At 47.4% G+C, this 22,933-nt stretch overlaps 1 protein-coding gene across 1 annotated transcript in view; it reads left to right on the top strand.

Moving 5' to 3' along the window:
• The first annotated feature begins 3,993 nt into the window (after positions 1-3,993).
• Positions 3,994-22,933, top strand: part of PLCG1 (phospholipase C gamma 1) — a 121,710-nt gene continuing 102,770 nt past the window's right edge. The window contains exon 1 of the mRNA XM_056844390.1: positions 3,994-4,199. Within this exon, the coding sequence (XP_056700368.1) occupies positions 3,998-4,199 (202 nt within the window). The 5' untranslated portion in view covers positions 3,994-3,997. The remainder of the gene's footprint in view (positions 4,200-22,933) is intronic.

The raw sequence follows: 22,933 nt of genomic DNA on the forward strand, positions 1-22,933 counted from the left end.
AGGCACAGATGACGTATGGCACAATTCAAGGGTGGTTTTTTGTTTTGTTTTGTTTCATGGTCAAGTCACATCTGACTTATGGTGACACCTGGTGGGGTTTTCAAGGCAAGAGACATTCGGTGGTGGTTTGCATTGCGACTCTTGTATTCCTCGGTGGTCTGCCATCCAAATACTTACCAGGGCTGACCCTGCGTAGCTTCTGAGATCTGATGAGATTAGGCTAGCCTGGGGCTATCCAGGTCAGGGGCAATCTTTCTTTTAGTATTTATTTATTAATTTATTCAATTAATAACCCGCACCCTCTGCTCAGCAGAAGACTCAGGGTGGTTCACAGCTTACATACGTCTAAGCTACCTCTCAGAGTTGTGAGGACAAAATGGCGGAGTGACCAAATCCGCATACCCCTTAAAATCCTTTTCAGCACCTTTCCCACTGTTGGTGTGCATGTTTGAAAAACGGAAAGGCAGTTTGAAAGGCGTTTGTATGCCACTGCTGAGATTTGAAAAGCTTTGGCACTTTTAAATGCACCTGTGTTGGGTTTGTGCATCGATTGAGGGCTACTCGGGAAGGTTGGTTTACAAGCGCATTTCAACTTCCCTGCAGCTTACAATGCTTGTGTGATTTATTTATTATTTATATATGTCGTGTATTTTTATTGCGGCCTTTATTCAAGAAGAGGAGTTCAGGGTGGCGGTATACGGGTTCCCCCTCACCTCTTCCATTTTAGCCTCACAACAGCTCAGTTTAGGCTGAGAGTGACTGGAGCATGGGCATGCAGCAAGCATCCATGGCAGAGTGAGGACTCGAATGTGGGTCTCCCAAACCCTCGTCTGGCCCTCTAACCAATACACCACAATGTCTTCATGTCCCGCTCCTCGGCTTCTTGGGAACATCTGGTGGCACATTGAAGAAGACAGGATTCTGATGGAAGTATCTGGGCCTGATTCACAGCAAGGACTCTTCCTTTGTGGGTCTCAAACGTGGATCTCCCAAACCCTAGTCTGGCCCGCTAACTTGGGTTGCCAGCTCCGGGTTGGGAAATACCTGGAGGTTTTGGGGGTGGAGCCTGAGGAGGGCGGGGTTTGGTGAGGGGCTTCAATGCCATAGAGTCCAATTGCCAAAGTGGCCATTTTCTCCAGGGGAACTGATGTGGAAAGAGAAGACATTCCGAATGAGCAACTGGCAGAAAAGTTACTAGAAGTACCTCTGTTGAATTGGCTTGTGGCCTTGAGTGCTAAACATGCTGACACGACGTGTGTCAATTTCACTCTTCAAAGCAACTGATGAAGGAAGCTTGGTGGCTCCAAAGGGATTCAGAAGCCGGCCTTACCCATCGCACTGTCCTTTTGGCATGCTAGCTAGCATGCTCATTTTACATCAATTGGTTTTGTTTAGGACTTATATATTGGCACAGCTGGGTTTTATAGGATTGTGCTCACTAGCATGTCTGCTGCTATATGTGTATGACTCCTATGTTGGATTGTCATTACATTTCTAGTTCTATTTCTTGGCCACCGTGCTGCTTCTGTTTTGCTCGACCTGGAGGTTGGCAACCCTACCTCTCACCAATGCACCCCGTCCTGCTCCTGGACTTCTTGGTGGCACACTGGAGGAAACAGGATTCCGATGGGACTACCCGGGCCTGATTCACAGTAAGGACTCTTCTCCTGTCCAGTGTGCTAAAACACATGGCCCCCTTTTTTTTGACCGGATAAAAAGTGTCTGGGACGGCAGCGCGGTTCTAAACATGCTTTCCCAAGTTGGAAGGGCAGACCTGAGTTTTTAAATTGCGCTTACTCTAGAGGAAGAGCCCCCTCGCCCGCGCCCCAAGATTGCAGCCTTACGTCGGGGGGGGGGGGGATGGCCACCTCCCCCTCGATCCCACCTTGCCCCGCTTCCTTTTCCCGCGCACTGTCACGTGTGTACACACAACCCTGGATGGCGTCGCAATCTGAGAGAAGACGGTTCACAGAGGGTCGCCGTGTTAGTCTGTCTGCAGTAGTAGAAAAGGGCAAGAGTCCAGTAGCACCTTCAAGACTAACAAAAATATTTTCTGGCAGGGTATGCGCTTTCGTGAGCCGCAGCTCACTTCTTCAGATACAGTAGTAGAAAAGAGCAAGAGTCCAGTAGCACCTTCAAGACTAACAAAAATATTTTCTGGCAGGGTATGAGCTTTCGTGAGCCACAGCTCACTTCTTCAGATAGTAGAAAAGAGCAAGAGTCCAGTAGCACCTTAAAGACTAGCAAGAATATTTTCTGGCCGGGTATGAGCTTTCGTGAACCACAGCTCACTTCTTTAGATACAGTAGTAGAAAAGAGCAAGAGTCCAGTAGCACCTTAAAGACTAGCAAGAATATTTTCTGGCCGGGTATGAGCTTTCGTGAGCCGCAGCTCACTTCTTCAGATACAGCTTAGAATGTGAATCCATCTGTCTTTAAGTAGAGGAGAGTGAATTTAGAGAAACTGCTGAATTACAGTTGATATTCAAACTAAAGTCAATGCATTTCCCTGGGCTGAATAAAGACCTTGCGTTCATGGTTTATGACCAATGCTGATTTCTCCACACCCATCTCTCCCCTGGACATCACAGCCTCTTCTGCATGCCACACCGAATCCCATCACGCCTGCTATTCACATTGACACACTGTTCACATTTACATACGAATGCTTGTCTGAATTCACTCTCCTCTACTTCAAGACAGATGGATTCACATTCTAGCTGTATCTGAAGAAGGGAGCTGTGGCTCGCGAAAGCTCACACCCTACCAGAAAATATTCTTGTTAGTCTTTAAGTTGCTCCTGGACTCTTGCTCTTTTCTACTAAGAGAGAAGACGGTTTTAGGCCAGGGTTGGAATCAGGGCCGGTATCTCTTTAAGAGGCCAGCCGCTCTTCCCTCCACCTCCCCGCTTCTTGCTCGCTGCTTTGTTTTAATGCGAGGCGGCGGCGGGGGGGGGGGAGCTGGCAGGGAACAGCCTCCGGGCGCTCTTTGCACCTTTGCTTTTGCTCCGGGGATTGTTGCTTGCAGATTCCCACCCCCCTTGCTCTCTTTGGGGCGGGGGGGGGGACGATCGCGAGTTTCCCCCCCCCAACTCCTCCCCCCCCCTGCACATGTTGCAATGTGGAAACCAAAATCCAACACACACACACACACACACAAAACCCAACCCGGTTGCTGCGACCGTGGCACAAAAGAGAGCCTTGCAACCGACTCGGATTACCGGATCCCCCCCCCCTTTTTTTTTTTTTTGCTCGCCCCCCTCCTTTTTCTTCCAGCTGAACTCCCGGGAGATCTTGTATCAGCCCGTCTGATCGATCCGGAGCGGGATCTGCCTGCCCAGAAGAGGCGGCGTTGAGCGCGCGGGGGGGGGGGGGCTGGGAGGAAGAGGCCGGGCGGAGGAGCCGCTCCTTCGGCCCCCGCCGACCCTGGGAGCACCCAGCAAAACCGGGGCGGGGGGCGTCCTTGCCGGAGTCACCATTATTATCGTCTTCTCCCATGCCTTTTCTTTGCTGCTTGGTTTCGCTTTAGGCTCAGGAAGGCGAAAGGGGGAGGGAGGGGGAAGGAGCAATATATATATATATATATATTGCAATATATAATATATATATATATATTTTTTTAAAAAAAAAATGGTGCACGACCGAGGCGCTTCTCTGCTGCTTCTCTGCGCTGCAAAGTGGACGGCTGGACCAGCGCGAGCGACGGACCGGGCCGGCCTTTCCCTCCGGAGCCTTTGCGTCTAAGCCCCGGTGCATTTGGGCATCCCGCCTCCCCTCCGGAGGAGATCCTATGGGGAGAATTGTTCGCCGCCTCTCCGTGCAGATCTGGGGCGGGTGGGGGAGGATGTGGAGTTAAAAAAAAAAATCCTCCCCCTTCCCCCCCCCCCAAAAAAACACCCAGGACTCGCTCCCCTGCCTCCCAGCTCGGGTGTCCAAGGCGCCCTCCTCCTTTTGTTTGCAAAGTTTTCTTTGCTGGGAGAGGGGGGGAGGGGGAGAGCCATGGCGTCGGTGTTCTCCAATGGCCCCTGCCTGCAGAGCGAGGCCGAGGGGGTCCACCTCTGCAGGAGCCTCGAGGTGGGCACGGTGATGACTTTGTTTTACTCCAAGAAATCCCAGAGGCCGGAGAGGAAGACCTTCCAGGTGAAGCTGGAGACCAGGCAGATCATCTGGAGCAGAGGCTCGGACAAAATCGAAGGAGCCAGTAAGTGTGTGTGTGTGTGTGTGATTTTCAACAATGCAGGGGGAAATGGCAGATAATAGGATTCCCAGGCAGTACAAGGCTAAACAGAGGGAGGATTTATTTAATTTTATTTTTTTTTGTTTAAATTAGGATCTGTTTGGGATGGAGGCGAATCCCTGTTTGCATGCCAGAGGCCTTCTTAAACCGAGCAGTGCATGCATTCATTTTGAATCCGGGCTCCCAGACTTGCAAAGTATGGGCACAAAGATTTTTCTGATCTGCCTCTTCCCACCTGTCTTTGTTAAGTGTGTGCCCCCACTGCCACCTCTGTTTCGGATCTGGTTACCCTTATAAAGCCTTTGGGATGTCAAAATAGTGGCTGCTTTCCGATCTGCTTTCAGTAAAGTCATTGGTATGTCGATTCGGGCAAATACGCATTCATTGGGTAAGATGACTGTTTTATTGGGCCAAGGGTGAAAGAAGGATTATAGGCTCTTGAGCTGCACAGAGCTCTGCCTCGTGCTGAGTTCTGTATCACTCCCTCTCCAGATACCTTCTCGACTTAATATGTGAGCCGTGAATGCTCAATGCTAGTGTATCTGTAAACTTCAAATCAGGCTCAGACTGAAATCCTGGGCACATTTAAATTGGGATTAAGTTCGGTTGGACACAATGAGCAAACTTATCTGTTCTTTTCCCCCAACTGTCATTAAAAAAAAAACAAAAAACCCAGGTTTGGCCTCTTGCCAATCCAGGAACAACTATTCTTTTATTATTATAAACATCTTTTGGGCCAATGAAGGATGCCAGTCTTGATCACCTGACACTACACCTATTCCAGTTCTCCCTTTAGCCCTGGAAACCAGATTTCCTGTTTTTCTCAAGTTTGAAAAATAAATAAATAAAAGACATACAAATCGGGTTTTTGTTTTGGATCTCTTCTTCTCTGCCAAGAGAGCTGATATTTTCGACTCTGATTTTCCTAATCTTGATGGCAAGTTTCACTTTGTGGGATTTTTATTTAAATTGCAGCCGCGCTTTCTATAAGGGAGTAAAGGAGGAAAATGCAGTTTTAAAAAAAATGTACAGTTAAAAAAAAAAAAAACCTTCCCCTAAGGGATTCGACTCCAAATTCCAGTGCCTATAGTCTAGAAAAATAGTTCTTTGCCTGGTTATCTGTGGCAAAGAATAATTGCCCCTAGGTAACAAGGCAAAGAAGGATGTGTAAATGGAAGGATTTTACTTGTTCTTCCACACACACACACACATCCCGCTCACTTTCCTGCCAGCTTTGTTGTAAAGGACAATGAAGCAGATGTTGGATATCTTTTAATGTTTTGTTTTTATAATTTTTATTATGTAAACCGCCTCAGGCAAGTTCCTGGCAGAGGTGGCATAAAAATTTTCTAAATAAATATTGTGAATCCATTTATGGCATAAACGTATCATGAAGGAGTATTGTGGGTATGAAAATATCAAGCAAAAACTTATTGTGGCCAGTAACTTTTCTTGACTTGGCAAAGATGAAATCCTCAGTGTGCCTCATAGCTTGTTGGGGTTGCCCAGGCATATTTTATTGAGTGTATAAAAGTGTAATATTTCATACAATACAGATCTATAATATGATACAAATCTAAACTTGAATGTGCTGAGCCAGTGTAGAGCCATGGTTAGACTGTTGGACTAGGATCTGGGAAATTCAGGTTTGAATCCCCATGCTGTGGCGGAAACTTGATAGGTGACCCTGGGCTAGTCATAAGAGCATAAGAAGAACCCTGCTGGATCAGACCAGTGGTCCATCCAGTCCAGCATCCTGTCTCACACAGTGGCCAACCAGTTCCTCTGGAGGCCCAACAAAAAGGCATAGAAGCTGATGCCTTCCCCTGATGTTGCTGCACTGGTATTCAGAGGTTTATTGCCTTCAGTACATGGAGGTTTCCTTCAGTCACCAGTGGCAGGGTTATGTGTGTGTCAAGTGCCGTCAAGTCGCTTCCGACTCATGGTGACCCTATGAATCAGTGTCCTCCAAAACGCCTTATCATCTTACAAACTGAGGCCCGTGGCTTCCTTTATAGAGTCAATCCATCTCATGTTGGGTCTTCCTCTTTTCCTGCTGCCCTCAACCTTTCCTAGCATGACTGTCTTTTTCAGTGACTCTTGTCTTCTCATAATGTGACCACAGTATGATAGCCTCAGTGTAGTCATTTTAGCCTCTAGTGACTGTTCAAGCTTGATTTAATCTAAAACCCACTTATTTGTTTTTTTGGTGGTCCAGGGTATCCGTAACACTCCGTAACACCACATTTCAAAGGCATTCGAGACGAACCAAATAAATAAAATCTCTCTTTGTGTTGCTTTAAAGATGTACTGTATGCTGCAAGAGAGCTAGGATACTGGAATTTATTGCCATACAGACAGAGCAGCTAAGATAGTAATGATTCTTCCACTTCTTTGTTTCCCCGTGAGGTAGAGGTCAATCTGCAAGTCACAAGCAACATAGAATCTTGTGACACCTGGAAGTTAAGCATTTTATTGTGGTTATCAGCTTTCGTGGGCTACAGCCCACTTAATCAGAGGCATGAAGCATTGCCTTCAATTGGCGGGTGCATATGTAAAGGCACTCATGAAAAGATGCAGAAGGAGAAAAGCTGTAAGCAGTGAGCCCAAAATGCCACGACATGTAACAGCGTGCGTGACACTTTCTACGCAAACTCAAAATGTGTACATTTTTAAACTTCGTGACCTTACTGTGTATAATAACTTTCTCTCTACCTTTTTGTGTGTGAGGAGGTGGGGGCGGGGGTCTAAGCGTACATCCCACGATAAACCTTAGCCTTTCAGGGAGCACAAGACTGTCGGCTGTATTCTTGTGCAGCAGACTAACGTGGCCATTCCTGTGGAATCGGCAAAGTTTTTTTTTTTTTTAAACACCACTGATCTTTTGGATAAATCTTTAGCAACCAATTTATCAGCCTTAGAGACAGATGTTTGCACAGCTGGATGGCAAATTGATTAGCTGTAATCCTCTTGTAAAAACCCTGCTAGAGGATCCTTTAAGCATCCTAATTTAATGTTGCTATCTAAGCTTTGCTCTCGTTAATTATGGTGACTGTAGAGTGGTTTAAGCTGGGCTTTCCTAACGGGGGTGGGGGGGAGATCTTTTGCGTCCCTTCTTTGCAATAGAGTTTTTTTGTGGGTGCCAACAGTGATTGGGGGATGGGGGAGAGAATCGGTTTTCCCTTTTTGCAGCCTTATGTGCCATGATTGATCGGATCTAGTTTGTGCTTCTCTAAGCTGAAAGCTAACCATCTGCCATTTGTCCGGCTTTCATAGCCAGAGTAAAGTGTTTAAAAAACCCCGTGTAGCCAGATTGCCAGTGATAGGTGCTCTAGAGATATTGGGGGGTGGGGGTGGGCAAGTAATAAATTAGTCTCTCAGATGTCTATGAGGACTTGAATGTTTCTATTGATTTTTTTTCTTTTAATGTGAAAAGCACTCAGAATCCAAGACAGTGGCGTTGCAATGAACTACAAGTATATAATTAAACAGGATTGTTAGCTAAAATTTCCCCCAAGAAGGCTGCTCCTGAGCTGTGCTGCCTGTCCTCTTTTGCCACAGGCCTTTAAAACTGTGGTTCCCAAAGTGGGCAGTACCACCCCCTGGGGGGCGGTGGGATTACCTAGGGGGGCACTAAGAGGCAAGGGGGCAGCAGAGGGGTGCTAGAGATGGGCCCCTTCAGCTGTGTTGTTGGATAGGGTAGGGGGCGCTGGGGTTGAGATTGTGGAACCAAGGGGGCAGTGGCCCGAAACGTTTGGGAACCACTGCTTTAGAATAAGGAATGACAGGCTTTCTGTGCTGCTGCTGGTTGTGTAGTCAGCATGGTGTAATGGTTAGCGCGCTAGGCTAGGATCTGGGATGTCCAGGTTCAAATCCCCACTCTGCCATGGGAGCTTGCTGGGGGACCTTGGGCCAGTCCCACACACCCTCAGCCTCATTTACGTCACAGGGTTGTTGTGAGGATAAAACGGAAGCGAGGAGAATGACGTGAGTTGCTTTGGGTCCCCGTTGGGGAGAAAGGCAAGGTATGATAAATAAATTCCTGTGGAAAATGTTATGCTTGGGGTGAGATATGGAATTTTTCTCTGGGGGGGCCTTTGATCTGTGGTAGAGGTTCATGTGTGGTAGACAGTCATGCTAGGAAAAGTTGAGGGCAGCAGGAAAAGAGGAAGACTCAACAAGAGATGGATTGACTCAATAAAGGAAGCCACAGCCTTCAGTTTGCAAGATCTGAACAAGGCTGTCAAAGATAGGACATTTTGGAGGACTTTCATTCATCGGGTCGCCATGAGTCGGAAGCGACTTGACGGCACTTCACACACACACACACACACACACACAGAGGTTCATTCACCCACCCAGGTTGTCACTCAGTGCTGCAGTTGTCAAACGAAGAATGTTCTAGTATGAGATTGCTGGAGGGCTAAGGATGTCGCAAAACTGGACTTTTGAGTGTTTGTCGCAGGGAGGGAAGGCGGCATGGTATAGCCCGATCTTATCAGATCTAGGAAGCTAAGCAGGGTTAGAACTTGGCTGAGAGACCGCCAAGGAAGGCAATGGTAACCTCTTCTGTTTCTGACGTGCTTTGAAAGCCCCATGTTGGGTTCACCATAGGTTGGTTGCGACTTGACGGCAGTTCCATAACTAAAACTTTAGCATCCGGCGAGTGAGTGCTAAGTTCTGAGATTCCCGAGTGGGATTTAGGGCTTCAATTTACCAGTGATTTTGTTCTTGGGGAGTGCCACCAGACCATTTTACAGGCCTGCAGAACATGTAGCCCAAAGGCCAACCCATGTCTCTTTTGTTGCCCCCATATATATATTTTTTACCATCAAGTCACAGCTGGCTTATGACGACCCTGTAGAGCTTTTAAGGCAAGAGAAGGTCAGAGGTGGTTTGCCATTGCCTGCCTTCGCGTCACACCCCTGGTATTCCTTGGAGGTTTCCCATCCAGATACTTGCCAGGGTTGAGGCTGAGTGTGTGTGACTGGCCCAAGATCACCCAGCAAGTTTCCATGGCCGAGTGGGGATTCGAACCTGGGTTTTCCAGATCCTAGTCCGACATCTTAACCACTACACCACGATGACTCTCTCCCCACCCCCCATTGCCCCCTCTCATTTACTGGTAAGAAGATAGCTGAGTGAAGTGGCCAGCTGAATACTTGTGTTTGCTGTATTATCTTAATATTTAAAAATGGAGAAACCTTGATTGCAGCCTTCGTTTTGGCTGAAGAACGATTCATGTTAACTAGACAAAAGAGGGTACTTCTTCATGCAAACCGTCATTCCCTGGTGGAACTTGCCACCACGGCATGTAGTGATAACCGCTAGTTTAGTGTGCTTTTAAAGGGAATTAGAAGCATTCACGGGGGACAGCTCCAGGATGGCTGGATGGGCCTTCCATATTTCCAAGGCAGTATCTCTCTGAACGCTGGTTGCTGTGGGGAACAATAAGGGAAGAAGTGTGATGTAGTAGTTACGGTGCTGGACTAGGATGGCGTGGCTTCAAGTTCCCACTCTGCTGTGAATCTTGCTAGGTAACCTTGAGCCGGCACATTCTCTTGTTTTTGTTGCGTGGTTAAAATGAAGAAGATAAAACTGTGTATGCCACTCGGGAGCTGCTTGGTGGAAGGTTGGAATAAAAGCGTACTAGATAGCTAGGCAATGGCCTTGGTGCTGCTTTTGTGGACCTTCTGGGACACCTGGTTGGCCACTGTGGGAAACAGGATGCTAGATGGACCATCGGTCATCAAAGCTGTCCACAATCTTGTTCCAGTTGCTCTCAATGACACCACCAGGGTCCATGCCTTCAGGGCCATTGTCTCTGGATCAGCTCTTGACTCTCAGACATTCTGGGGGGGGGGAAGTCTTGACCATTGGTCTGATGAAGCAAGGCTCCTGTTAAGTTCTGTTAACATCCCTTGCACATCTTCATCTGAAGTATTCATTGTCTCGAGAACATCGTGTGGCTCTGCTCTGGGTCCTGCACTCAGCCAAGCACTTACCTGAGAGAAAAACCCATAAGAGTTGACCACTAATAAGAGGGTCCTGTCTTCAGTAAATCAATAATCGCTTTGCCACGGATCTCCAAAATCCACCTGCCTAGCAATGCTGCATCTTGCTCAAATCATTTATTTCGTTTCTTTCTATAGTGGGCCCTTGATCACTATAGCAACAGTCCAGAAGGAACATTGCTTCAACTGTGATAAGAATATATATTTTTTCACTGCTGTGAAACCTCAGACCTGGTGCTCAGAGCTTGACAACACTGGGCCCGTTTGTCACTGTGTTCATGCTTAGCTGTTGTTGTCTGCGTTAATCGTGCAATAGGGCAATGGATATGTTTCGAGCTGGCCAAGGACTGTAGCTAAAGTAGTGAGAGCGCATATGCTGTGAATTCTTTGATGAAGCCCTTACTTCATTGGCTTTCTACTTAGCCTTAAAAGCTTGACCAAAAGCAGGAGCGACACAGCTATTGCATTCTGTGAATTTTATGAGGCGTGTTATACCCATGACAGTGTTGACACATTCTCCTTTTGCAGAGTTGCATGGTTAGAGATGTGTTCCCCCCTTCCTTCAGTCCTTGATTTTTCCAAAGGCTGTCCCTTGAATTGATCCTGAGCCTGGAAATTGTAAAATTTGGTGTGTATGTTAGAGAGAGAGAGAGAGAGTTCCTTATAAACAAAATTCGTGTTTTATTTTCATGAAACTACACAAGGCATAAATATGAATGTTTTTGGACATTTCAGCACATTTTCAAGACTTTCTTGTAAAAATGGGTTATCCCCTTTTGTGGGTGGGGTTGCACTCCCCCTAAAGGAGCAGGTTGGGGGTGCTCCTGGACCCTGACCTCCTGTTGGGTAAACAGGTGGCAGCGGTGGCCAGGGGTGCCTTTCACCAGCTTTGGCTGGTGAGCCAGCTGCATACCTTCCCGGGCAGAAAAGATCTTGCCAATGTGGTGCGTACCCTAGTAACATTTAGATTTGATTACTGCAATGTGCTGTATTTGGGACTGCCCTTGAAGACTGTCCGTAAGCTACAGTTGGTACAGAATGCAGCAGCCAAAGTATTGATTGGAGGGGTCATAGGGACCATATCACTCCAGTCCTGTTCCATCTACGCTGGCTTCCAGTTTGCTTCCGGGCTCAATCCAAGGTGCTGGTGTTGACCTTTAAAGGCCTGTACAGCCTGAGACTAACATACCTTAAGGAATGCCTTCTCCCACATGAACCTACCTGTATATTCTGGTCATCTTTGGCAGCTCTGCTTCAGTTGCCCCTGCCATCTGAGACTAGGTGATGATGCAAGAAAGGGCCTTCTTCATCCAGGCACCAAAGCTTTGTTACTCCCTCCTCAAGGAGGTTTGTCTATATCTCTACTGGTGTCTTTCTCCACTGAGGCTTCAGGCGTCTTGAGCAGTGGGTTATTTTCCTTGTTCCATCCGGGGAAGGCAGGACTAAAATCGAACTTCCTGTCTTCCTGGCGGGAAAATAGCCTACAGAAGCCCAGTTTCCTCCTGCCTTCTGGACGGGGAAGCAGGATCTTGGCACAGCTCCGTGCTTCAGCTAGAGTAGGAAGAGTTTAGTACCTTTATTGTTGTTAGTCTTTCTTCCTTTCACTATCTCTTCTTCCAACTTTATTTTCTCCCAATCTAATCCCCCCCAACCCCTCCTGGTCTGTAAAACCTTTTCTTGTGAGGGACTTTGATTAGACCCGGGACGATCCAAGATGGCGGACGCCATTACGACCCGGGAGGACGATTTATTGTCGGTAGAGGACTACCGACTAGGTTTAGTCCAGGCGACCCGCCACGACCCCGAGTACCCCAACGGCCGCAATAGCGAGCCCTTAGGGGAGAGCGCAGTGGAAATTGAGCAGGGGAGCGCGGAGAGAGAGACGCGGCTCCCCTCACCAAAAAAGGCGCGAAAAACCGCGACTGTTAAAAACGGAGCGGGGAGAAAGAGGCGCGGCCCTAGAGCGACTGGACACAAGAGAGCCGGGAAGAAAGCTCCCGCCTACTCTGCAACCTCCGCGAGCGCAGCTACCAATGCCCTCCCGGCTTCTACACCTGATGTCTCCAGGCCTGGAGTTGGTAACGTACTTCCCCCCCCTTCTGAATTGGCGGGACAGCGCGTTTTCTCCCAGCAGGAGGCAGATGACTTAGTGAACTATGCGCTTCAGAGACAGTGGCAAGCTTTCCAAGCTTTCCAACTTAGAATTCCCCCCCCTTTCCATGGACGGGGCCCACAGGGACGGGGACCATGGGATCTCCCTCTACCTCGCATTCTCATTCCCAGAGTACCAGGGATGGGGAGCCTGCCCTGAATCAGGCCATGGCTCCAACTATAGTTCAACCCCAGGCTTCTACTTCTTCTCAGTGGCCAACAAAGGCTGCACTGAAATCTAAGACATTGGATACTCAGACTTATCATTTGGATACCTCCACCTCCTTAGATTCAGATCAAGAGAGAGAGGAAGGAGAATTTGACTCAGGAGACGAGTCTTCTCAGTCAGATGATCAACCAACTAGATTGTTTAATGGGGAGGATTATCAGAGTTTGTTATCTAAAGCTATTCTGGCCTTAGAGTTAAATGAGGAGTCTGATTCCTCTGAGGAACCTAAATCCAAACTAAAACAGGGGGTCAAGGAGTGTTTTCCAAGAAAGAAAGCCTCCAACAATTTGGTTCCTTTTCCGGATCTCTTTACTAGAGCAGTCAGTGATGAGTGGGACAATCCTTCAGCTAGCAAACAAGTGCCTCCTACTATTAAAAAACTGTATGCCTTGGCACCACATGCCATGTCCATGCTTAAAGTGCCCCTTGTAGATGCCCCAGTGGCAGATCTTCAAAATCCTGGTTTGGTTCCAGAAGATGGAGTGGGCACCCTACGTGACCAGCTAGACAGAAAATCTGACTCTCTGGCTAGAAAGGCACATGAAGCCTCGGCACTTACAATCCAGGCCAATGCAACTATGTCCATCTTCGCTAGGGCATCATATTTGTGGACCAAAAAACTGATTCAGTTAGTTCCTGAGGAAAACCACAGGATTATTGGAGGCTTGGAGAGGGTTTTAAGCGCGGTCAGTCTAATGGCCGACGCTTCATTGGATTCAATCTCATTCACAGCTCGATCCATGGCTTCCACCACGGCCTTAAGAAGAGGCCTGTGGCTCAGAGCCTGGCCAGCAGACTTCAGGGCCAAAACTACCCTTATGGCTTACCCCATACAAGGAGACAGATTGTTTGGGGGAAAATTAGACAGAATTCTTGTCGAAACCAAAGACAAAAAACATGTCATGCCCAAACAACTTCGCAAGGAACAGAGGTCATTTAGTTACACCCAGTCCTTTCGTTCCTTTCGACCCTCTTCCAAGTATAGGACTGATTACAAGAGAGGATCCTGGAATACCTCCCGGCCCTTTCGAAGGGGCGGTAGGTTCCAAAGACCTCAAAACAACACCAGAAGCCATGGATACAATGACAAGGGGGACAAGTTCACCAAATCCAATACCCAGTGACGCCCACCTCACAGGGATAGGAGGGAGGCTACAATTGTTTCTGCCCAGATGGTTAGCCTCCAACCCGGACAACTGGGTCTCCAGAATCATTTCAGAAGGGTACCTATTGGAGTTCACCTGCCAACCACGCGACAGATTCATCCTTTCCCCCACATCCCTCAAGAGGGAAAAGCGCACCAGAACATTCAGGGCCATTCAACATCTGCAAAACATCAAGGCCATAGAACAGGTTCCCATCCACGAAATACACCAGGGGGTTTACTCCATATTTTTCACCGTCCCAAAGAAAAATGGGGACTGGAGGGCCATCCTGGACCTCAAGTATGTAAACAAGAGAATGACAAAAAAGCATTTCAGGATGGAAACCTTACGCTCCATCGTGGAGTCACTACGCCCCAATACATTTATGACGGCGGTGGACTTATCCGAGGCCTATCTACATGTGCCCATCCACCCACGACACAAACGTTTCCTCCGATTTGCAATTGGTCCACATCATTTTCAGTTCAGGGCGCTTCCCTTCGGCCTGTCTTCCGCCCCGAGAGTCTTTACGAAGATCCTCGTGACTGTCATGGCAGCTCTCAGACAGGAAGGGATCCAGGTACATCCGTACCTGGACGACATCCTGATCTGCGCTCAATCCAGGGAACAATCCATCCAGCATACTACAACAGTAGTACATGTCCTTCAGGAACATGGCTATATAATCAATTTCAAAAAGAGTTCCCTAACCCCTTCTCGCTCCTTGGTACATCTGGGGGTTCGGATAGATTCTCAGAAAAATTCTCTTTCCTTACCCCCGGAGCGAATTTCCAAAATTATCACGCTAGCATCCTCCGTGATCAGGTCAAAGTCAGTACGTCTAATGAGATTAGCAAAGCTCTTAGGCCTCATGATTTCATGCATTGCAGTGGTACCCTGGGCTCGGTTCCACTCGAGACCTCTTCAGTGGCTCTTAAGACCTTTTCACAATGTTAGCCGAATTGCTCCTTTATATGGGAAATTAGCTGAGCAATCGGCAACTATGTATTTTTATAGCGATCTCGCACTCAACTATACCAGAATCCGTTTAATGAGACGTTTGAATAAAGACAGAGACTAGGAGTTCCAAATTAAACAGTGTTTATGTATTCAGGCATTCAAATGGTGCATCACAAGCACACAAGAAGCTAGTAAATTAAAGGCAGTAGTACAGGGAAATTTGCCAATTTGGCAGGATATCGTAGACCCAATATATTTACCTTATCTAGATGAGGTGTTGTCCAACTCACGCAGACTATAAACAGATTGAAAAGGAAGACCGAGATGGGGGTAGGGGTTCCCGTGGGCTTGACCAGCAAGGCGGGAGGGAGCGTGGTAAGGCTGCGCAGACCAAACCAACAGAGTAACGGCAAAGGTGCCAGGAAAGACCTAAGGTGTTATGAATGGGCCAGGGGTATCCTAATTATACTGTTTTCTGGGGGCGGGAAGAGGGGTTTGACCCCTCCCAGGTTCCCAGGTGGCAAAAAGGTGGACAAAAGGATTAAGCTGTGTCTACCGGGGCAGGGTAGTGAGAATTTGGAAATCTATTATAATTCCAATGGCTTTCACAACCCGAGATGGTCAAGAATCTTTCTGCTGATGGGATTTACATTCCGGAACAATAGGTGCGATCTGTGCAAATGTCCTGGGGTCTCTGCAGCTGGACAGGAGGGATGACTCATCTGGATATCAGGATTACTGCTAACGACTCATTGAGCAACGGAGGAAGTTGGGAGGGGGGAGCAGCTCGCATTGGGTACGTGGCTGTCAGCTCTCTGCGAAATGGCTGCTTCTAAAACAGAGATGTACAGGAACATGGCTCCTCTCAGGTTCACAAGAGACAGCCCTTTGCATCTGGTTCCTAGTAGCTGGTTGCCCGGGCTGGCAAGAGCGGCTGTGTCAGTTTCAAATGAGCCGCGCTGCGACTGCCCAGTAGCGTTTGAGGCAGGCGTGCGGCTAGAAAGCAGTCTGTGCGCTTGCATACCGGGTTGCCAGGTCCAGTCCTGGAGATGTAGGCAGGCTCGTATGCTATCAATTCCCCTCCTTGCCGCCTGAAGACAACGTCTGAAATGGCGGCACACCTAACACGTGTTGATTGAAGTCTTGATTGGAGACACCGGGGTCGGGTTGCATTGGCCAATGGAGGTTTGGGAACCATTTGTCCTATACTAAAACCTTAGATTAAAAACGGGGCCGCCTAGTGAAGTTGGACAACCTCTCAAGAAGTGTGCATTGTTAAATTTGCAAGCATATTTCAGGGCGGATGCATTGTATGTATCAAAGCATCCGGTTCATCTTACAGTACAAAATAAAACATTGTTTTCTAAACTCAAGCTTACATTGCTAAACTAACAAACTGAAAACATATACATTGAGTCATAACAGTATACATAGGATACAAAGAAAAAACCTTAGGCAAAACTGCCGGATGTAAAAAGGAAAAACTTTGTACCCTTTTTAAAGTTACAGATAGACAAAGATAGAAAGACATACCGCTGGTTTACAAGCATTCGTTTTAGGATCTGGAAAATCTCGTTCCCCTCCTAGTAGAAGGGTGAAGGTACACGTAAACACAATGGTTTCCAGTTCGCTCCTCCCCATGGTAAAGAGAGGGGGGGAGCTAATTAAAAAAAAAAGATCTTCTTTGCCTCTTCCGTTGGCAATCGGCTGGGCTCGGCTATCTTCGTGCTTCTTCGGTAGCACTCTTCGGGGCCTCGCCTGTCTCGAGGGTAGGTATGGGATGGCCTGACTAAGGGGGCGTGGGGTGATTTACATACAGCCTTGCAAGGCATTCTGGTTAGATCTAGGGCCATGCTAGGGGCACAATAAGATTACTATACCATTTCACTCTGGCACCTCATCCTGTCATCAAGGGGTCAAGTGGTCTGGGACCCTTTCTGCGCACTGGTTTTGTGCCCACTATATCCTTTTAGGGTTGATCTATTGTAGTGGATGCCCTCGCCTTCCATAGCCATCCATCAATCATGAAGACTCGCGCTTGCGCGGTCTTCACTATGGTACCTCTCGGGGGTGGCGCCTATCTGGCGGGTCACCAAAGGTGACCTTGCTGGCTTACACTCGCGCCATTCTGGTTTCGGGCCGGATGATCCCGCCGGGCGAACCGTCGAGGCTCTGACCAACGAAGCGACTCCATTTGGTCAGGCCGGAATCGCTTCCTCGGGAAGGGCCTCAATACTCTTGGTAAAAGATAGATCAAACAAAATATATACACAACACACGCATTAAAACATATATGCATAACTAGAGCCTTAGGGTTGGAGGGGCGGTCGTATGCAAATGGCGGGCATACTGGCATGTTGGGTAGGGGCACCTGTGGGGGCCCCTAGCACGACTACACATTGGGTACTCCGTTTGGAGACCTGTAGGGGCACGTGCGGGGGATTAGGTCTGTCTTTGACTTTCTCAGGGCGGGCTATTTTGCAAATTTGAGTTGGTCGCCATGTTGGGTGCGTCTACTGCTGTCGTGGACCCGGAGGACTTTCTAGCCTCTACTCTTTACTGAGCCGGCCCAGCGCTGGCCGTGGGCTGGTGGTCCAAAACCGGCCCGACAATAACCGGCATGGGTCTCCAAGGCAAAGGCCAGACCAGACAGCTCCACTCCCGCGAGTACCATAGTGAAACTGCCATCAAATTCCTGACTGTTCCCAGCCAATTTTTCCAAAGGGGCAAGCCGAAAAGGGGTAGCCCCGCCTATGAAGGTCAAAGAACAGACTTAACAGATGGGGGAAAGAGCCCGGATGCGGTCCTATCGGCAAAGGCCGGCCTTTCTCGGATTTCTCCGTAAGGGAAAGGTGTCAATCATTCCTAGTCTCGCGGCCTTTCGAGCTGCGGACCTTCGCTTGATATCACGTTGGAGGCGATTTTGGGGGAGGAGAGGCATTTTGCATAAGGCGCAGGGTATTATGGTACACAATACATTTACACATTTCCTAATAAAACCTTTGCAATAACATTTCTATATCCAGGTGTCTGTAAGGCCTTTCCTGGTTTCCTATTCTTATACATATGAGAAAAATACTAGATGAGAGGTTTAGCTGGACACAGTCTGCAGAAGGTAACCGGGGCTAGGGGACCAAGTTAGACCGAGACGCAATCCATTAGCTCTAAGCTAATTTTCCCTGGTGGCATGTCCCCACACCCACCAGTAAATGCGGTCCTTTACCACTAGGCCCAGGTGGGCCTTCTGGATTGCACGCGGATCATTCTGGTTTTGGATAGTCAGCCCACTGAGCGGGCTAACTATGTAACCAGGACCTTGAGGTCTCTTCCCAACAGGGCGATTCTACAGGAGCCGGAATCGCCTTCTCGGGGGGAGACCTCTCCTATACTGGTAAAAGATAGAATTCTAACTAAACAAAGCAGCATATACAATAACATTTCCTATACTTGACTTGGTATGCTCCAAGGGGAGGGGGCGAGGGGACTTCATGCTAAAACTGCGCAGACTCAGTCTGCACCAAAGGGTCCGGCTTATGCAAATTTTTGAGTCCAGGGGCTTGATGGGTAACTGACTGCTCCTGGTGTTCAGACAGCTATTCAGCCAAGGTGCTGTCCGTTAAAGGGATAGCAACAGGTTCTCTAGACTAAGGGAAATGTTGGCCTTTCGTGGGTATACTTGTTTTTCGGGAGGAGGGGGCCCCTGTGATCTCAGGATGGGTGTCTTTAGGAGACCATGCGGTGGTAGTGGAGGCTCTCCTGCATTGGTGGGTGGGCCGTCCAAAACCAGGATGGCCCGAGTGTTTGCACACCCCACCGTTGTAAGGTTTTATTGGTTTTCCCCAGGGTTTTTCTTCTGCTCCAGCAATTGGTGTGTCTCTCCTTCAACAGCCTGAAATCGGTAGTTGCACGGAGGTTCCCGCCTTTACGGTGGGTGTGATGACACGCCACTAGCGGAGCCAACTTTAGAGAAAAACCTTTTCAATTTTTGTGCCCGGGGTTTGGCCAATAACAACCCCACTCTAAATGTTAAAGAATAGATCTTGAATTGATGGAAGGGGGAGTGTTCCGTCCTTTTCACTTATGGGGGCTTTGCGATGCTGGGGGTTCTTTCTTTGGGGGGGGGCTGTCTCACCTTCCCTGGTGAGGACTAAAATTCATAACATTCACATGATGCAAACAACAATATGACATTCATCTAGGTGTGCGCGCACAGCATGCTTTGATCTTGGCAGACCTCCGGAGGTGGGGAGGCCTCTGCACTTAGCACTAGGCATTACAATCATTCATATTTACACCTTTGCAAAATTAAAACCTTTAAAACTTAATTCATCACCTTTTCCATTTGAGTGGCATATCTGTGTCACACACTTTTACTTGCCACAATAATAATAATAAAATTGCTAGACGAGCCAGAGAGAGAGAGAAGAGAGAGAGAGAGAGAGAGAGAGAGAGAGGGAGTGGAGAAATGGAGGGTTCCATCTCCTCCCCTCCTCCCTTTCTTTTAGAGCGGCTTATATGCTAGTTGGGTGGTGCGATTTACAATTTCCAGCTTGCTGAGCTGCCGTTTCACCCAGCACCCCAGAAAAATAATCAGCACAGTTAAGCAGGCTTGTGTTACCAGGATCTGATGCTTAATTGGCTTCACCTTCCAGTGGTTTAGGCTGGAGGAACTACTTTGTTCTGATGGTTAGATCACAATAGTATAAAACATATGGGGGAGTTCATAGACTTAAACATACAGGACATCATGGCTCCAAGGGGCTGGCCCTTGCAGCCTGTATTGTACACATTGAAGAATACACATATGAAATCACCCCTCTCCTTCTTTGGCGAGAGCCCCTGAAGCAGCAGCGGCTGGATCAGTTGTCAGATATCTTCTTTGGGGATGTTCGGGTCTGACCAGGAGGTTGGCAAAAGGGGAGCCCTGGATATAAATATCAGTGCGGGGTCCCACTTGAACCAGTTACCTTAGTGCATAGATACTAGGGTTGCACAGACTTGAATGCAACCCTGGCTATACTGGAGGGTGATGCACTTATTTTTAAAGCAGAAATCCAGTTTCTAATTATGCCCTGTCAGCAAGGAAAGATTTCTTAGTTGTTCCCTTCCCTGTGCATTCTCGCAAGCCCATTGTTGACTACCCTCCCTCCTTTGGCGACCTTTGGGGCACCTTGCCAGCAGGCTGGCTTGCAGCAGGATTGTTGCTGACCAGGAGTCTCCTGCCTGGAGGTGGCATAGAGGAACAAAGGAGCATACAGCAGGGAGTTCCAGCAGTAGTTGCAGGTGCCCGGGAGTAGAGGCTTGCATACTTAACAATATTACTTAGACACATTGATGGCTTGGGGGGGTGCTTTGCATTTGCATTGCACCTTAAGGCAAGGTAAACAATCAAACAAAAACACTGAGGCGGAGAGAGCTGAATGCAGTCAGCTCTTCTGGTAGAAGGGTCCTTGCAGGGAGAAATCTAGCAAAAAAAGGCTAGCAGGCATGTATATAACTAGCATTGATTGCTGAGAGCAGAGTTGCAAGGCTAAAATAGAGCATTAAGACTTTTTGTTCCTCTTCCCCTTGTTTCCCAAGGGGAGGGAGTACCTGGTTGTTTATTAAGTTCTTACAAAGCAGGCAGGTATTCATATGATAGAGACAAGTGGCGTTTGAGCAAGTTAGATCAGGGAGCAGCCTTATGCAGGCTGCCATTAATAATCAAAGACAGTACACATTGTAGTATGCATAAAGCATTGAGGTTTCTTAAAGGAGAGAAAGTTGAACATTGTAAACAGAACAGAATTGGTGGGGGGTTACTCTTCTTCCCTGTTCTCCTGGTTGGTTGGCATGGATCAGGAAACAAGACTGTTAATGAATGCCAGGTAATTGTATTACAAGATCACAAGAGGGGAAGGAAGAGACCCTTCCAGTGGCGGTTTGCTTCTCCAACCCCCCCTTCATATCCCTGATAGCCTTGTTAGCATGCCAGGGAATGAAGAAGCTAGGTTGAAACAAACAAAAATCAGGACTTTTTCAAGATTTTCAAAAATAAATTCAAAAGAAAATGAACCCAGCTCAAAATCTGATATTTCTCTCTTCAAAAAAAGGTCCAAATTCAAAACTTCAAATCAAGTAAAAACTTCAACTCGACTTCAACATTAAAAAAATTGATTATATTTCTTTCCTTTAAAGAGTTCCAAATTCAAAAATAGCAGTGGTTCAAAGATAAAAGTAGATTGGATATCTTCTCCCCTCCTCCTTTCCTCTGAATACATGAGGAGGAAAGGATTGTTTCCATGCGGTGCACCCCATGCCAGAAGGCTGTGTGGCACCACTGGGCATATGCAGAGTGCACTTTGGAAGCCGGGGTGGGTTCCAGTTTGTCTAAAGAGCGAGGGGAGGGAGAGCAATGGGGCTTTCCCTGTTCCTAATGAGATTTTGGTGAGTCTTGATACTCAGGGGTTATCCACACAAAAATCAAATTCCAAACTGTTTACCAAATTAAAGCAAAAATCCATCTTTTAAAAATAGAGCACCTGGGTTTTACGTTTAGTGAGGTCCTGGTGTGAGTTTGCTAAAACTGAGCAAATCACAAGGTTCTTACAGAGCTTAAGTTGCAAGCAAGCATGAGAGCTTCCTCCTGAGGAAGGATCAAGGGTGAGAACTAAAGGGTTACCAAAAGGGACTGTATCTCTGTGCACGTGCAGAGTGCACGATGTACATTGAGCTGCATTAATGGGATCTGCCATGACAGGCAAGAACCAAAATGTGCAACTAGAATGAGAGCTTGGGGGTTGCTTCAGGGGGCTAGAGAGCCCAGGTTGCTGTTTTCCTGAAACAACCCTAACATTTTGGAGGAACAAAAAGATAAAAATGGGGGGGGGAATCCTATTGCTTGGATTACAGATTATTACCATGTTGGATGAACTCATTCAGCTGCTGCATCATTTAGGATTGCAGCCCCACCTTATTTTTAGTTACCACTCTCGAGACCATCTTATTCATGTACACTTCAAAACTCTTCACTGACCTTCTTATAACAATACAATCCTTTTTGGCCGCTGCTTATGGGCTGCAGTCCCAAAGCATTAGCCATCCTTTTATTTATTATATGCTAAACACCTTTTTTTCTTTTTTCTTTTTTTTTCTCCTCACACCATGTCAACATACTTTCACCTTCATGTTTCTCCAACACAGTAATAATAGCTATAAAACCGAATGAAGAGGGGCTGGGAGCTGTGGGGGGGAGGGGCAGAGCACACGGGGCTCTCCCCTTCATTATTCATTTTTCACATATTTACAAAAGGCAGAATCTAGGTTTACAAATATACTACCATTTACTAAAGAGATTTTTACTGCGCAGTAAAATTAACTTTATATTTATTCTACGAGCACATGGAAATAATTTCCTCTTACTTTCCCAGGTACCTTGGGAAAGCATTCATACAGACACACATGCTAGTTTCACTTGCAAACATACAGGCACTTGGGGGAGCGCACTCCCTTGCATATTTCCATTTGGTGCCCCATGCCAATTTTGCGCAAACCGCATTGTACTTTTGGGGAACCTAGGCAGATGTTTCTGTGAGATTGGCCGGATCTTCACAAAAGCATGTACCCTGAATATCGATTTATCATATTTATCACACACACAACTCTATTTCCTGTAGGAGAAAAACATGTTATATCATTATCCTTTTCCTGTGCCAGATAGACTTCTCTGACCCAGGGAGGCTTTATTACAACTGCACATCATGGCTACTTTTTACACATATTCAACATTACATTAGAAAGACCAGGAGATAAAGAGTCCTCCCTGAGGAGGCTTGCTTTCCTTTATTAACCTGCGGAGAAAGGGTTAAACTCGGGCTGGTGCTGGTGCCCTTCTATTCCCTACAGAGGGAGCAAAAATGATTTACTTTACCATTCCCTTGGGTGCTCTCCCTTAGGATGGGGAGGCAGCATTTTCTTTGAACATGGTCTGAACTTCTTAATCCTTACTCAAAATATAGGGGGGGGGGAACATTCACACATGCATTCACTCACACAAGGGGGAGAAAAGGAGGGATACTCAAGAAGCTTGGAATATCCCAGGTTAGTTCCAGCGGGCTGCTTGGAACAGCATTTTCCTTTAGCATGAAATTCAATGGTGTCTGATCGTACTTTCAAAGCTACTTGAGCTCAGCCTCGCATTCTGGTGTTCCTGGGGCTGTA

Source organism: Euleptes europaea, chromosome 2 (genome assembly GCF_029931775.1).
Source record: "Euleptes europaea isolate rEulEur1 chromosome 2, rEulEur1.hap1, whole genome shotgun sequence".
NCBI classification, from domain to species: domain Eukaryota; kingdom Metazoa; phylum Chordata; class Lepidosauria; order Squamata; family Sphaerodactylidae; genus Euleptes; species Euleptes europaea.